Genomic DNA, 15,727 nt, shown 5'->3' with positions numbered 1-15,727 from the left:
AATAATGAATTTCAATCCAAAAAATCATATTAATTTATCATTAATAAATGTTCAAATTTTCTAATTAAAAAGATTATGAGAAGCACCGGTAAAGCCAGAGATGAGGCAAACAGGCTAGTTTAAAGAATTAACCCAAGAGATCCGATCCAGTAATCACCGGCAGTGCTCCACAACATCCCCTCTCTCTCTCTCTCTCTCTCTCTCTCTCTCTCTCTCTGGATTTTGGTTAGAACAGTGCCTCACTCTCCTCAACCTTCTGCTTACTTCTGTATTCGACAGGTTCTCTACTCTCTGATTTCAAATGTGTGTGTATGTTTTACAACTGATATCAGTGTTTGATAACTTCATTTGATATCTGTATCGGCGATTTATAACAAGTATAGACTGTATGTTAATTACTACAACTCTTGGTGCTAGTTTAAGGATTAATATACACAGTCTACAAGAAACATATATCAACATTAGTTTTCGATACCAATCTCATCTAAACCATAGCTTTTAATTCAATTATGTTTTTTTATGTTAAATTGTTATTCTAATGCATATATCGCCACAATGTGGATACTTTCCTCATCGTTTCAACGATCGAAATAGTGTCAAATTATTATTTATTTTTATTCCTGATTTTTTGCGAGTAATCCTGTTCCTCTGTTTCATAAGTCCTTTTTGAAAATGTTACCCCCTCTGTCCCAATAAATTGTATACGCTACTTTTTGGCACGCTTTTTAATGCTCTTTTAAAGTATAGTTCCATAATATTTATTTAAAATTTTCTTTTTCTGAATAAAAATTTGATGTTTAAACTTTTATTCAAAAAAAGAAAATTTTGAAAAAATATTAAATAACTATACTTTATTGGAGCTTCGAAATGCGTGCAAACAGTGAGCGTATACAACCAACCGGGACGGAGGGAGTATCATTTTTGAGTAACAAGTCTGCTTGTACTTGTCAGTGCCTATTCCTAAATGATATTTACGCAAACTTGAACAGTTTTGTTGGTTTTAGGCTTATCTTGGAGCTTTCTTTAGTGTATTTATGGATATATAAATGGATGAAAGAAGATCGGATTTGTTTTCGTTATTTTGAACATCTCGATGTTGATTAGAGCTGCACAGCAGATAAACTAGTACTGTAAATGCATATATTACAAATGTAACGTTTTGCTTAGAAGGTGAACATCTTGTAGTGGTGGCTACAGACTATTTGTTATATCTGTAGCTTTCCATTTTGTAATTTTTAATAATACAATGGTATGGTTTTATCCGCTATATGCTGCTAATCAGTGCATAGTTGAAGCCTCTTTTTGTTCCAAAGAAGAGAAACATGTGAATTAGGAATGCTATGTGCCTATGTTAGCAAGCAAGTACCTAATAATTATATCTTATATATATTTATATCATAGTCTCTTAGATCAAAATGCTCTCATATCGATCTAATTTGCCTTCTCCATTTGTAAATTTGTAAGTCCTAATTTCTTCTGTCAATTTCTTATCTATAATCTATTTGTCTAACAAGTATATTGTATTGATTAAGTTCTATTTCATTCCATTTTATTATTAATGTACAATGTACTTAACTATTTTTTTGTTAACTCAGGAATGCTATTATGTTAAATTCCATTTTTTCTTAAAAGAAGAAAATCTCATATGGTCGTGTCGTGTCCTACCCAACCTGATGATTGAGGGTCTTTTCATATTTCCCATGGGGTGAATCGAGTTGTGTTTGTTTCCTGTACTTTGACCACTAAATTGTGGGTCAGGTTCGGGTTTACTCGAATTTGCTACAGAGTCTGTTGATCTTATACGAGTTTGACCCAATTCCTGAAATTGCCACCATAGTATAATTCTGTGAAATTGACCATTTATTTCAAATGTGGTATCATGGGTAAAATATATTAAAATGTGGCAATACTGTCAGTTTTTCTGAAATGTATATTTGTCCAGTTCGCATACTTACTGCTCAGTACTGATCTTTTGCCTCCCACTTCTATCCCCCACCTGCAAAACTTTCATCTTGAACTGAATAGGTGTGTTACTTGTTTATTTATATAATAGAAATTGGGCGGGCTATACGTATGAGTTTTAAATTGATTATACTGTTGCATCTATAACAGATAAAGCATTGGAAAATGAAAGCATTGGGATGGTGGTTAGTTATAGTTGGATGTCTCCGTTTAGCTTCCGTTTGGTTTGGTTTCTTTGACATTTGGGCACTCCGTCTCGCCGTATTCTCTCTATCACCCAGTAATATCCTTGTAACATCATTGCTATATAACTAATTACAGACACACACACACACACACACATTGAAGCAACGACTATCTCATACAACTCTTTCTTTTCCAGTGACTGAAGTGCATGGGAGAACATTTGGAATCTGGACTCTTCTTACCTGCACTCTTTGCTTTCTTTGTGCTTTTAACCTCGAAAACAAGCCACTTTATACTGCTACATTTTTGTCATTCGTTTATGCATTTGGTCATTTTTTGACAGAGTATCTCGTATATCAAACAATGGCCATCGGTAATCTCACAACAGTCAGCATATTTGCAGGTATCTACGAACTCAATTGAATGCACATGTTCAGCTGCTAGTTTCCATTTCTCTAGTATTTGTTAGAAAACTTGCAACCAAAAATAGTATGCAGGTGAATTACCTTCATCTTTTTTCTTTTCCTATAATGTATCTCTGTCGATTGTTCTTTCGTGTGACCATTTTATGTGTTCTTTCCTCTAATTCATCTTATTACTACTCATTACTACTCTTTTGTTATGCGACAATTCCCGCATAAATTCTAGCCTTCTAATTATTTACTCTGACATTATCTTTCATCCCCTATTCCAACTCCTTATTTATGGAAATACAAATACCTGAACTTCGTAGACCAGTTGCATGAATTTGATCTAGAGTTTCCCCTCATCCCACATTGAAACTTCTTCCAAAACACCCCTATCTCTCAAATCTTTGGTCAATATACCCTATGTTCCGTATCTGTTTACGTTCTTCTCTTACCCTTTCCCACTACCCGCATCCTGCTTAATTATTAAGCCCACCTGCTTACGGTCTCGTTTACATTAGTCAAAAATTTCTTTTGCTTCTAGTTATTCCAGGGTGAATTATCTTCTAATTTTGACCTAACTTCATGATTTGTGTTGTAATCAAACTCTTACTTTATCCATGTACACTGCCGTTCAGTTTTTGTAGTGTGCTTGTCGCGCTCTCCCTTTCTTTCTCATTTGTCCTAAAACTGATGATATCCTCATTCCTCCTGATCTCTGTTCTGACTTTCCATTGATTCCTGATGAAATTCTTTCTAGCATTGCACTTGGATATCAAAAGACTCTTTCTTCATGATATTTTATATATTGATTAATCAAGTAATTTAATACCTATCATTTTGTATATTTAGTTTTCATTTTTTTGGCTAACAGTAAATGTCTGTGGCTATAAATAAATGTAATAATAATATTTAAGATTTGGAGTGCTAAAAGATTTTTAACTAAACACTTGTATAAAATAATTTTAGTGATAACAATAATATATATTATATGTAGCCCTGAAATATGCGGGCAGTTGGCCCTAGGCGATGACTTATATTCCGCTGTTGTGGAGTTGGTCTTGTATTATTTCAATGATTATTTTGACCCCAAATTTTTTCTCATGGCCTATTTGAGTTATTCTGCTGCAATGAGTAATGATTAAGCACTCATCATCAATGCCACCTGAGTGTTAAGCTGACTTGCGATCATATCGAAACTAAAGCCGTCTAAATTTTTGGACTACAATAATCGCTGCGAGACATGTTTTCTATGTGACTTGCTTATTTTGGGATCCAAAGAATCACCTGAAACTTAACGTGTTATTTTAATAATGAGTATTGATACCAATGCCCACTTGCCCACACTACAAGTTTATGATGCAATTTTCTCTACTATCTAGTTTGTTATTTATTACTATTTCTTATCAGTGGAATGACATTGGATGAGAAAAGAGTTGTAAATATATCTTAGATTCTAATGTTTAAATATCCTGAATGTGATTTTGATCAGGCACGTCAATGTTATGGATGCTGTTACAGTGGAATGCACATCAACCCAAGCTTCAGGTTACACTAAAGGTGGAGTGAAATCAGAATCAACTCTTGCTGTATTATTACTTGTGCAAAGGAACAGTGTATTACTTTGGGTTTGTCATCTGTAATTGTACTATTAGCATTCAGTTTTGGCTATTTATTCCCGGAGAATTTAGCATTTGACCGTGATTCAGAATAGAACAATTTATGCTCAAAATTCAAATACACAAATTTGCAATCGTGTTGAATTTTTGCTTGGTTGTTCGCTATAATGTGATGATAAAATTACTGCCTAATTATTCTGTGTGTAAGCACCTTATACCTCAAATACCAATAAAACCCAGCAGTTCCCTTTAGAGGAGTAAATACAAAGCGTGCTGTGTGAAATGTCAGCATCATTTTGTGAGGTCTTGAACGGTGTTTGTGTTTCTGTTCGTGTTTATGTTCTAGTGGACAAAATCATGTTGGTGCGCCCATGATATTGTCTTTTGGTAACAAGTGATCCTTACATATTGCAAGTTCTTAGCTTTCGTCGTTGTTTTGGGTAGGATAATGATACTGTGCCTCTCATAATCACTTTAAAAATTTGTATTTATAATCAATAATTTAGTTAAGTATGCACAAAGTCTAATTATCAAAATTAAAAGTCAGGCTCTCACTTGGGCACTCTGATGCCTTTTTCTTGCATGCCCCTGGCATTCAATTGATCAATTCTGCACTTGGCTCAAGACCAGGCAAGACCAAAACAGGGCCCTCTTTGTCTTTGCAGTTTGCTGCTTAGTTACTTTCCCCTTAGCGTGGCCTTGAAAAAACAATAGACACAATGTATACTTTTGGATCAAAAAGGGACATTATATACAACCTATATTATAATATTTAGTACATCATCATTCTACATGAAAACTTCAGGTTTACAAATATGACCTTGGAGGCCATATTACAACTTTACAAGTCTTCCATAGGAGCCATTGACGTTCACACAGATTCCACCGCTCCTTTAAGTTCCTGCTTACCCATAACTGAGCTGTCTGAGCTCCTCTATTTCCAAGCTTCCCATCATCCACCGACTCAGTAACATCCACCCCAGCATTCTTACTCTTTCCCTGTTTAGCCAACAACACTTCATGAAACAACTTTCCACACCATCTGCATATTTGTTTCTCTGGCAACACATATTTCCTGTATTCAGCTTCGACGACTGAATACGTAGTAATAACAAAATTTTGATCTGAGAATTCATCAAGGGACCTTTCCCTTTTGGATCCATGATAAACCAGCACCTTGTTGGTACCTGTCAAGGTAAAGCGGCTAATCTCATTCACCCATTGCGTCACTTTGGCAACCCTTGTTGGTAAGAGTCCCTTGAACGAGATCTGCGATCCTCCTCCACAACACGCAATTTGCCCTTAGATCCTGCCAATTTGTCCCCGATCACAATCATCCTTGTAAGCCCGATGATTGTCATAGTCATCCTTTTCCTCCCTGTACTGGCGGTCCCTGTAGCGGTGCTCCCTATATCCGTGCTCCCTGTACCTATGCTCGCTGTACTGGCGGCATCTGCATCGTGGAGAGATTCTAACCATCTCACATATTCTTCTTCCCAAGCTTTCCAATTCTTGTTCTTAGTGGGCTATAGTACAGGCAACTGATGAAGAACCTTTTGCACCAAATAACCCGAAAGACCTTGTGGAAAAAGTGCTTGGACAGCCAGGTTTGAAGCATTCTGTAAGAGTCAAGAAAAAGGATTTAGAGAAGTTGCTGCTTACATTCTTGATTATGACCACTTTATTTTGAATGGATCCCTTGGCCTCAAGCTTCAATTCCCTTTTCTAAAGAAGAACTTGAGTGTATAGAGAAGCTAGATCCATTCAAGGATTCTGAGATGCTGCGAAGAGAACTTCCCATGATTTGTCTTCAGGTTCTAATTCTCTGCACAATTTTTCTGAGATGATGAGTAAATTAATCTTTGCAAGATCACTGCTGAGATTACATGCTGACTTGTGTAGATGCACAGCACAAGAACACAAACATCGAGGTCTCCAAGAAAATGCCACATCTAATTAGCACCTTACTTAGAACTCTACTAACTATACTAAAACTCTACTAACTTTCAACGATAACAATAAAAGACAAAAGCAACCACATGCACATGTTTACATAGCAACATACCATAAAATAAAACTTTACATGCCGAAGAAGATCCGATAAAAGCATAAAGAGCTGTGTACCAGGGGGCCAAGCTGCTGCATTTTCATCAGCCCCCTCCAACTCTTAAGCTCTAGTACAAGAACTTCTTAGTAATATACATTAAACATTTATTTACTCACATAGTAAAACAAACATATATTGAATGCAAATAACAAAATAAAAACCCTTAATTTTAATAATTAGGGTTTCAATCAAAACTCATGAACTCAAACTAAATTAAAACTCTAGTAGATAAAGTAAACCAAAACCCACTTCCTAAGAGATGCAAAAATACTTACTCTTTGATATAAACAACTCGATTAAGATGTAAAACCATGAGTTGAGAGATGAACTCGAACCATGTACTCAATGTTCATCATTGACAGGCGAATACAAGCATAATTCTAAATGAAACTAAAACACGCGACGAGAGGCGAAGAATCAATTAAGACAATCAATCTAGGATATTTATATTTTGGCATCTAAAGGATGAAATTCGATAAAGAAGCACAATAATCTCAACTAAAAGATATCATACCTGTGACGGTGCTTCTTAATTTGATTTATTAGCGAGTTCAACCATGATAGATTCTGTGTATTCCATTCACAAACTCTGAGTAAGATCATTGGCGTGAAGACTACTAAACCGTACGTAACGATGAAAACAACTACGGATCATAAATCGACGTTAAATCGATGTATAGTTGATCGAACATTTGTTCATTACCATTCATGCCTATTGAGGGGACATCAAATAGGTTATATGTAATTGTTATGGTAGGGTTTTATTGGGCTTTGTCAAACCCAACATCTATACGGGCCTAAATATATCTCTTGTATGTAGAAATAAGAATATCTATTTTTATCATAAAACAAGATTTTTTTATCATATAAAACATGATTCTCACATACTTCGTAATTGTAAATGATATTTATATATAAAATCTAACAAATATAAATTCATTATGTATTGTTACTAAAGTACATTTGGGTAAATTGTTAGGTCCCAAAGTATGGGAGCTCGAGAAAGGGGGAGAAGGGGGGAGAAGGGGGGTTGAATACGATACTCATGCAATTTAAAATTCTTGCAGATAAATAAATTACAGTCCTGTAATGGTTTCGTGTTCCCGATATTTATTAGTTCGAACTGTATCACATAACTAGCTTTGGTGTAAAGCATGGGACCTTAATTGTCCCACACTTTAGTAAATTGATTTTTCATATTTAGTTGGCATTGTTAATTAGTTAGTAAAATCCTCCGTCACACGTTTTTCTTGAGAAATAATTTTTAATAATTAGATTAAATATATTAAATTTATGAATTCGATCGTACTCGCCCTGTTTATAACGGACACCGTGCACTTGCATCAAACATAATTTCACATATTAACATTGCACTTCGACATAGAATTCTCTTTATCCATAATATTGATATATTAATTAATCAAGTATTTAATACTTATCGTTTGTATCTTTAGTTTTCATGGTTTGGCTAAGAATAAATATCCATGACTATAAAATGTCAAATAATATTAAAATATGGTGTACTAAAAGATTTTAAAGTTAAAACTTGTATTAAATAATTTTAGTTATAACAATATATTGTTAATATAGTATAATATGTGGAGCCCTGAAATATGCGGGCAGCGGGCAAAGGCAATAACTTATATTTCCCTAGTGCAGAGTTCGTCCTCTACCATTTCAATTATTATTATACTGAAATGAGTATAAATGCCACCTTCCTCAATGTTATTATACTGAAAGTTTTTCTCTATCTATTCTTAATGAGTGCAAAACCCAATTCCTAATTTTTACCCACGGGTCATAATTTTTAACTAATAATACCCATTTTCTTGATTCAATGCTAGCAAATCAATATCCCTAATCGGTGGTGCTTTCAAATTTCAAAACGGCTCATTGCCTCATTCTGTTTGCTTTCCTTCTTCACGGGATTTGATTGATTATTTATTTTTTGAAAAATATTGAGTGAGTATCAAATTGTTATAATGAGATTTGAGAAGAAAATGAGTATTGGAAGGAATGAAGCATTCCTTCTTAAATTGGGAGGAGGCGGGGGGGGGGGGGGGGGGTGTTGTGATATCGATCTCTAGTATATGGTGTAACGAATGGAATGGAGGAAGAAATGAAATTAATAAACATTTGTCCATAATATAGTTCAAATTCCATTCAATTCCTTCCATATTCATTCATCCCAATCATACACAACATAAGTGATGAAAACTTAATCCACCACGGAATAAAGAATCGAAAAATAAAGAATAAGACCTTATATACTAGGTTTAACATTAATCTTTTTGCAGACAACAGGAAAAATATCAACAAGGAGAAAGTGAATATAAATTGAAAAAACAATTCATACTTATAATCATCTTTCTTCTTGTATGCTGATGGTGTACTTAAGTAACTTTCTACTCCTGTTTGTAATATAATTATACATGTAAATGATCATTACAATACAATATATCTGTTGATTACTTAGTGTGTATGATTAGCCCAAGCAAGTGGACTAGTAGTATTAAATGTATAAGATAATTTGTCTCATGATTTTATGGAATTCTGAGCAAATATGAGCAAGTATGCAAAGATGTTAAGTTGAGGGGTGGTGTGGGTGTTTGTCCCAAGAATGTTAAGTTGGTGGTATTGCGGGGTATTTGTGTCAATGACTGATTTCATTGCCTTTCACACATGTAATTTTACTTTTCTAACAGTATACAAACAAATTGGTGTGTATAATTACCTCAAGCAAGTAGACTAGTATTATTAAGGATGTATGAAAAGATAGCATACAGGGGTGCTCACTCATTCACAATGGCGGAACAAGAAACCGAAGTAAGGAGGGACAATATTTATTGTTACTTTTAATGATTAATTTTTATTTTAAAAATGATATCTAAGGACATAAAATGGTGTTCAACATTTGATCATGGATGTATTTGCAAACTATAAACCTTCCTAGGAGATCATATATGGAAACAACTATTTTATTAGAGACTTTGGAGATCATATATGTACTACTAGCACAAATGTTTTGCATAATAATAGATTTTTTAACGTTCTTCTTTGAGTATATAAATAGTCTCCGGTCTATCATAAAGATATGGTATCCATTTAAATCAGCCCAACCCTCTATATTCGTATATACCACTACGCCATATTTGGTCTATTGCAAGTTCAAAAAAATATTGCTTAAAGGCCTAAAAGTATTACAATAGAGTCTATTGTAACATTTGACCTGAAATTAAGGCTTGCATTTGCGGCCGTTGTAATAGGTCATCAAAGGCAACACTTTCTAAAGTCTTGCAATAGCCAGATATTGCAACATCTTTAGCTCTTTAAGTAACATTTTTAGGGTTACAATAGCTTATTGTAACATTTTTATGCAACACTTAGCTGATTTTTTTTTACAAAATTTCATAGTTTTTTATGCAACATTTTTTTTTTGCTAAGAATTTTTATGCAACATTTCTGTGCAACACTTATTTGGTTTTTTTAATGAACATTTTTTACAATATTTTATGCCCATTTTTATATTTTTATATTAATGAATTGTAACATTTATGTGCAACATTTAAAGTCTATTGTAATGTATCTTTTAGTTTTTTTGATAACAATTTATCAGTATATTGTTATACCACTTATTCAAACAATATAAACCATTAAAAATTAGAATACTAAAGCATAAGTCAAAAATTCCCCATAATACTAAAGCATAAGCAAAAAGTTTGTGAGAAAGATTGCCGCTGTTCATCAATTTCAGCAATTTACCCCCCATAATTTTGATGCCAGTGATCATAGGACATCAAATTTCCCTGTCACCGCTGTACATCATATCGGGATACTGGATATTAAGATTTTAAATACAGTCAGACATGCAGGAAACCTTCTGGTCAGGGAACTGAAAGTTGTTGGAAGTTTTGGTGAAGCGGAAATAGTTCCAATTGATCATGGCCTCTGTCTGCCAGTAAATTTAATAGATCCGTATTTTGAATGGATCCCCTAGCCCCAAGCTTCAATTCCCTTTTCTAAAGAAGAACTTGAGTGTATAGAGAAGCTAGATCCATTTAAGGATTTTGAGATGCTGCAAAGAGAACTTCCCATGATTCAGGAGGCTTGTCTTCAGGTTCTAATTCTGTTCACAATTTTTCTTTAGAAAGTTTCTGCTTTTGGACTCTGTCTTTCTGAGATTGGTGAGATGATGATCAGGGAATTTCACTGTGTTGTTGAGGCGCTTTACAATAAAGGAGACAGGATACATACATCAAGAATTTGTAGTTTCTCATTCTCCTGCTTGACAAATAGCTTTCCATTACACAGTTCAACTAATTCCACGACCTTTCTTTTCCGATGATGGCGATAATTAAAGGATTTAAGAACAGATCCATCCTCCATTGAAAGAATCTTAAGACGAATTATGTGATTGCCAGACTTGGGTATATAAATGAACGTCAACATTCCTGGGCTGTTTGTCATGAAGAGGTGTCAAATTAATGTCGCAGATGCCCAGTTATACCACACACATTTAAAAAAAGTACACCTGGGGTCTTAATTGCTAAAATATGCCCAAATTTATTAGTTAAAGAAAACAAAATTTGTATAACTTATCAAAGTTCACTAAAGTTTTCACACGAGCAGTTAGAAACCATAACAGTAGGTAAGAGTAGTACACACTACCAAAAGAAAGGGCAACATCGGCTGTTAAAATGGGTCAGTTACCAACCTCCAACGTCATCAAAACCATATTGTCTTTGACATAACTGACCTAGCATCGGTCTCGGTCTGTTTTATTTTTCATCTTTTCTGTATCGGGTCGGTTTTGCTTTATATTTTTAATGACATAAAATGAGAACAATAAAGTACATTACTAAACTCCAATTTATAATCTTTAGGACATTATAATAATGCTAGTTATATGCATATAAAACCTCACCTGAAACAAAATTCGTGCACATCTCTGTTAATGATGGAGTATAACATCGTGTAGTTACTTAGGTCAAAGACCCTGTAGATGCTGAGAAAAAGGAAGCCAGAAAGTGTATATGCTTTTAGAAAGGTTCTGCTTCTGGACTCTGTCTTTCTGAGATTGGAGAGATCGCTGCTGATATCTCTAAGAAAATGCAACATCTAATTAGCACCTTGCTTATATCTCTACTAACTATACCAAAACTCTACTAACTTTCAACCATAACAAAAAGACAAAAGCAACCACATGCACATGTTTACATAGCAACTAACATACCATAAAATAAAACTTTACCTGCTCAAGAAGATCCGATAAAAGCATAAAGAGCTGTTTTAAGGGGGCAAAGCTGCTGCATTTTCATCAGCCCCCTCCAACTCTTAAGCTTCAGTACAAGAACTTCTTGGTAATATACATCAAACATTTATTTACTCACACAGTAAAACAAACATATTGAATGCAATAACAAAATCAAAACCCTTTATTTTAATAATTAGGGTTTCAAGTAAAACTCATGAACTCAAACTAAATTAAAACACTAGTGTTGTGTTTGGTTGGGGTGAATGATTCCGGAAGGAATAGAATGAAAAATGAACTATATTATGAATAATTGTTAACAAATCTCATTCTTTCCCCCATTCCATTCCTCACATTATGTGCTAGAGATCATACCTTCAATTTGAGATGGAATGCTCCATTCTCTCCTACCCCCAATTTCTTCTGAAAACTCATCATAGCAATTTTGCACTCACTTAAATTTATATCAAAACTTCGTCCTAACTCTATTAGTTTCAATTAGTAATTTTACTCATTTCATTTCATTCCATTCTCTTCTCCCCAACCAAACACAACATAGTAGATAAGGTAAACCAGAATCCTCTTCCTAAGAGATGCAAAAATACTTACCCCTTGATAAACAACTCGATTAAGATGTAAAACCATCAACTGAGAGATAAACTCGAATATTTTCGAGCACATATATTAACATTTTGGCATCTAAAGGATGAAATTTGATAAGGAAGCATAATAATCACAACTAAAAGATATCATACCTGTAATGGTGCTTCTTCATTATTGCTTTATTAGCGAGTTCAACCATGATAGAGATTCCGTGTATTCCATTCCTAAGCGCTGAATTGAATAAGATCATTGGCGTGAAGACTACTAAATCATAATTATGAAAACAAGTACAAATCATAAATCGATGTACAGTTGATCAAATCTCTATGTTGAGCAAATCTACTATTGTAATGAACATTTGTTCATTACCATTCATGCCCATTGAGGGCGACATCAAATAGGTTATATGTAATTTTTATGGTAGGGTTTTATTGGGCTTTGCCAAACCCGATATCTATATTGGCCTAAATATATCCGTTGTATGTAGAAATAAGAATATCTATTTTTATCATAAAACAAGATTTTTTAATCATATAAAACATGATTCTCACATACTTCGTAATTTTAAATGATATTTATATACAAAATCTAACAGATATAAATTCATTCTTTATTGTTAATAAAGTACATTTGGGTAAATTGTTAGGTCCCAAAATATGGGAGAAGGGGGTTGAATACAATACTTAAACAATTAAAAATTCTTGCAGATAAATAAATTACAGTCCTGTAATGGTTTCGTGTTCTGAATATTTATAAGTTCGAATTGTATCACGTAACTAGCTTTGGTGTAAAGCATGGGACCTTAATTGTTCCAGAATTTAGTAGATTGATTTATATCATATTTAGTTGGCATTGTTTAGTTAGTAAAATCCTCCGTTTTTCTTGTGAAATAGTTTATAATGGACACCGTGCACTTGCAGTAGACATAATTTCACATATTTACATTGCACTTCGACATAGAATTCTCTTTATTCATAATATTGATATATTAATTAATCAAATATTTAATACTTATCATTTGTATATTTAGTTGTAAAGCATAATGTAACGTAAATGTAATTACGATAACTCAACACATCAAAAGACAGGAAACAATACGTAAGTATAATACAGGAATCTACAGGTTGGAGATTCGATACGAATAGACAAAGTCAATCAAGATATCTGAGACGAGCATCCGTCCACTGGAAGAAGTTCATTAACATGTTCAAGCCTCAGTGAAGAATAAAGTTCAATATGTTTCTGCTATCAAGATTGCCTGAAGATCAAGTATCAAAGACCAGAAGATTCCAGTATATTTAATTTGATTATTTATAATCAAATTTATCGAAGCAACATCTAACCCGGAATGACTGATCAAGTATATTATCAAGCAAAGAATTCAAGGAATTATTTCAGTTCGAGTCGTTCGTGAACCAGACCAGTGCACAGGACGTCAGGACGTACGAAAGAATTCAGTGGATTCAATCAACGAATTAATTGATCAAGTCAATCGAGCTGCTCCTGGATTTATTGCCAAAAGACATTTTTAATTAGATATATATATATATATATATATATATTAATTGTGAATTATTTGAATTTAAATAATTCAAGTAATTAATTTATCACAATTAATTAAATATATATATGTATATATTTAATTCATGCAAAATGGAATGACTTGAGAAATTTCTCTAAGTCATTATACTGTGTAAGAGTTGAGGCGCAAGGTTTGACCAAAGTCAAAACCTGCGCTTCTCCTCTTCACAGTATAAGTCTGTAAGAAATCTAAGTCACTAAGGGTGGCCACTGTTGGAGCGCAACCTTTGACCAAGTCAAAGGTTGCGACCCTAGATCTTGTCCCAGGCGCAACTTCACTCTAATATTTCTAAGTCATACAGAGGAACACCAAGTGAAGAGGCGCAATGTTTGACCATGTCAAAGCGCAAGGTTTGACTTAGTCAAACATTGCGCTTGACACTGAATCAACTCTGTGGCCAAGCAGTTATTCTATCTCAAGTCATATGGATGCACTGTTCAGCGCAAACTTTGACCAGGAGGCGCCAAGTTTGACTCTCACATTTGAAGACACTGCAATATACATATATGTATATATGGAGCGCAACTTGGCTATACATATATTCATATATATATATGTATATGAAAGTGGCGCCAATCTCCTGTGTTCCTTGGAGTTGGTTTTATTTTTATAAAACGAATCCGTCCAGGACGAACTCAAGTCGTCCAGGACGAACTCGTTAACCATGGTTAGTTGTTGGAAAGCCTATAAATAGAGCTTAGTGTTTTCATTTGGAAACAACTACACACTTTGTAAGTGCACACACTATACACATTCTCGAGAGTTAAAATAGAAGATCGTATTTATCGAGAGTTTGTAATAGAGTGATTGTAGTCTCTGCAGCCGACACTTGTGTTGGAATTTGTAGCACCCGAGGATTATTTCTAATACAAAGAATATTCCCCGACTTGCTGGAGTTATTTATTTACGATTGATTTAACATGGACTGAAACAGATTATCCGCAATTAAATTAAATCGAAGAAATTGGTACGACGTATTCAACCCCCCCCTTCTACGTCTGATTGGACCTAACAATTGGTATCAGAGCTTAGCTGATCGATATACAGATCTGAGATCCGTAACCAATCTGAAAAGCTAGCTGTCCGTACAATCGTAATTTTATCTGATAACAATGTCGACACACAAGTTAGGAATCAAAGTACCTCCATTTGACAAGGATGACTACAACAACTGGAAGATGAAGATGTTGCTGTACATCAGAGTTGCTAATCCCATGTTCATTGGGATTCTGGAAAATGGTCCATTTGTGCCTATGAAGATTATTCCTGAATCTGTTGAAAATGGTGTTCGTATTCCACAGAAGTCTGTTCCTAAAGAGAAAAGTGAATACACTGACACTGATAGGGAATATGTTGCACAGGATCATAATCTGCAACTCATAATTGTTGAATCAATGACCAAAACAATGACACATCTGATACTAAGTCTGAAAACTTCAAAGCAGATGTGGGACACTATTGAGGCATTGATGGAGGGATCTGAAGAAGTCAGGGAAAACAGATACGATATGCTAATTGCCAGATATGAAGCATTTCAGGCAATACCTGGAGAGAACATTTCTCAAATCTACGAGAGGTTCATGTTGTTACTGAATGAACTCACCCTGCATGGAAAGACTTATCCACAGAAAGAGATTAACAGAAAGTTCTCATTTGTGATGCCACCCCATCTAGTTGTAAAGACAGAGACCATCCGGGAAAGAAGCGACTTCAGGACTATGACTTTGGAAAAGCTGTTTGGAAAACTGAAGACGTTTGAGATGGAACTTGAACAGAGAAAGATTATATATGGTGGTGGATCAACAGAATCCAAGAGTATGGCCTTACAGAAGACCACTGCACTGATTGCTGATCAACCATACTTTGGTTATCAACAATTAGTTGAATATGGTATCAATGATCACACTGTTGCACAGAGTGATTGTTCATCCATCAAAGCTGACTATCCTTCTACCATTACTGAGATTGTAGAAGCTGAAGTTGATGAAGTTTCTGAAGAACCGGAGGATG

General features: G+C 34.4%; 1 protein-coding gene across 2 annotated transcripts; it reads left to right on the top strand.

Annotated features, from left to right (window-relative positions):
* Nucleotides 1-113: 113 nt before the first annotated feature.
* Nucleotides 114-4,318, top strand: LOC108213923 (ergosterol biosynthetic protein 28). 2 transcript variants are annotated; one of them, XM_017385707.2, is made up of 4 exons: nucleotides 114-279; nucleotides 2,113-2,242; nucleotides 2,345-2,551; nucleotides 4,048-4,318. In XM_017385707.2, exons 2-4 carry the CDS (start codon nucleotides 2,128-2,130, stop codon nucleotides 4,122-4,124), a joined length of 399 nt encoding a protein of 132 aa, XP_017241196.1. In that variant the 5' UTR covers nucleotides 114-279; nucleotides 2,113-2,127; the 3' UTR covers nucleotides 4,125-4,318. The 2 variants fall into 2 exon arrangements, with proteins under 2 accessions (XP_017241196.1, XP_063935171.1); XM_064079101.1 differs by lacking the exon at nucleotides 114-279 and adding an exon at nucleotides 2,002-2,025.
* The last annotated feature ends 11,409 nt before the right edge of the window (nucleotides 4,319-15,727 follow it).

The sequence above is a fragment of the Daucus carota genome, chromosome 1, assembly GCF_001625215.2.
Source record: "Daucus carota subsp. sativus chromosome 1, DH1 v3.0, whole genome shotgun sequence".
In the NCBI taxonomy this organism is placed as follows: Eukaryota; Viridiplantae; Streptophyta; class Magnoliopsida; order Apiales; family Apiaceae; genus Daucus; species Daucus carota.
Note: the sequence above shows the minus strand (reverse complement) of the source record. Positions and strands in the feature narration are given on the sequence as shown.

What these genes read in the sequence shown, in the direction of transcription:
- LOC108213923 (XM_017385707.2), top strand. Translation starts at nt 2,128, where the DNA reads ATGAAAGCATTGGGATGGTGGTTAGTTATAGTTGGATGTCTCCGTTTA. An exon ending in CGTATTCTCTCTATCACCCA is followed by an intron (nt 2,243 to 2,344) that starts GTAATATCCTTG and finishes TTTCTTTTCCAG; the next exon opens with TGACTGAAGTGCATGGGAGA. An exon ending in AACAGTCAGCATATTTGCAG is followed by an intron (nt 2,552 to 4,047) that starts GTATCTACGAAC and finishes GATTTTGATCAG; the next exon opens with GCACGTCAATGTTATGGATG.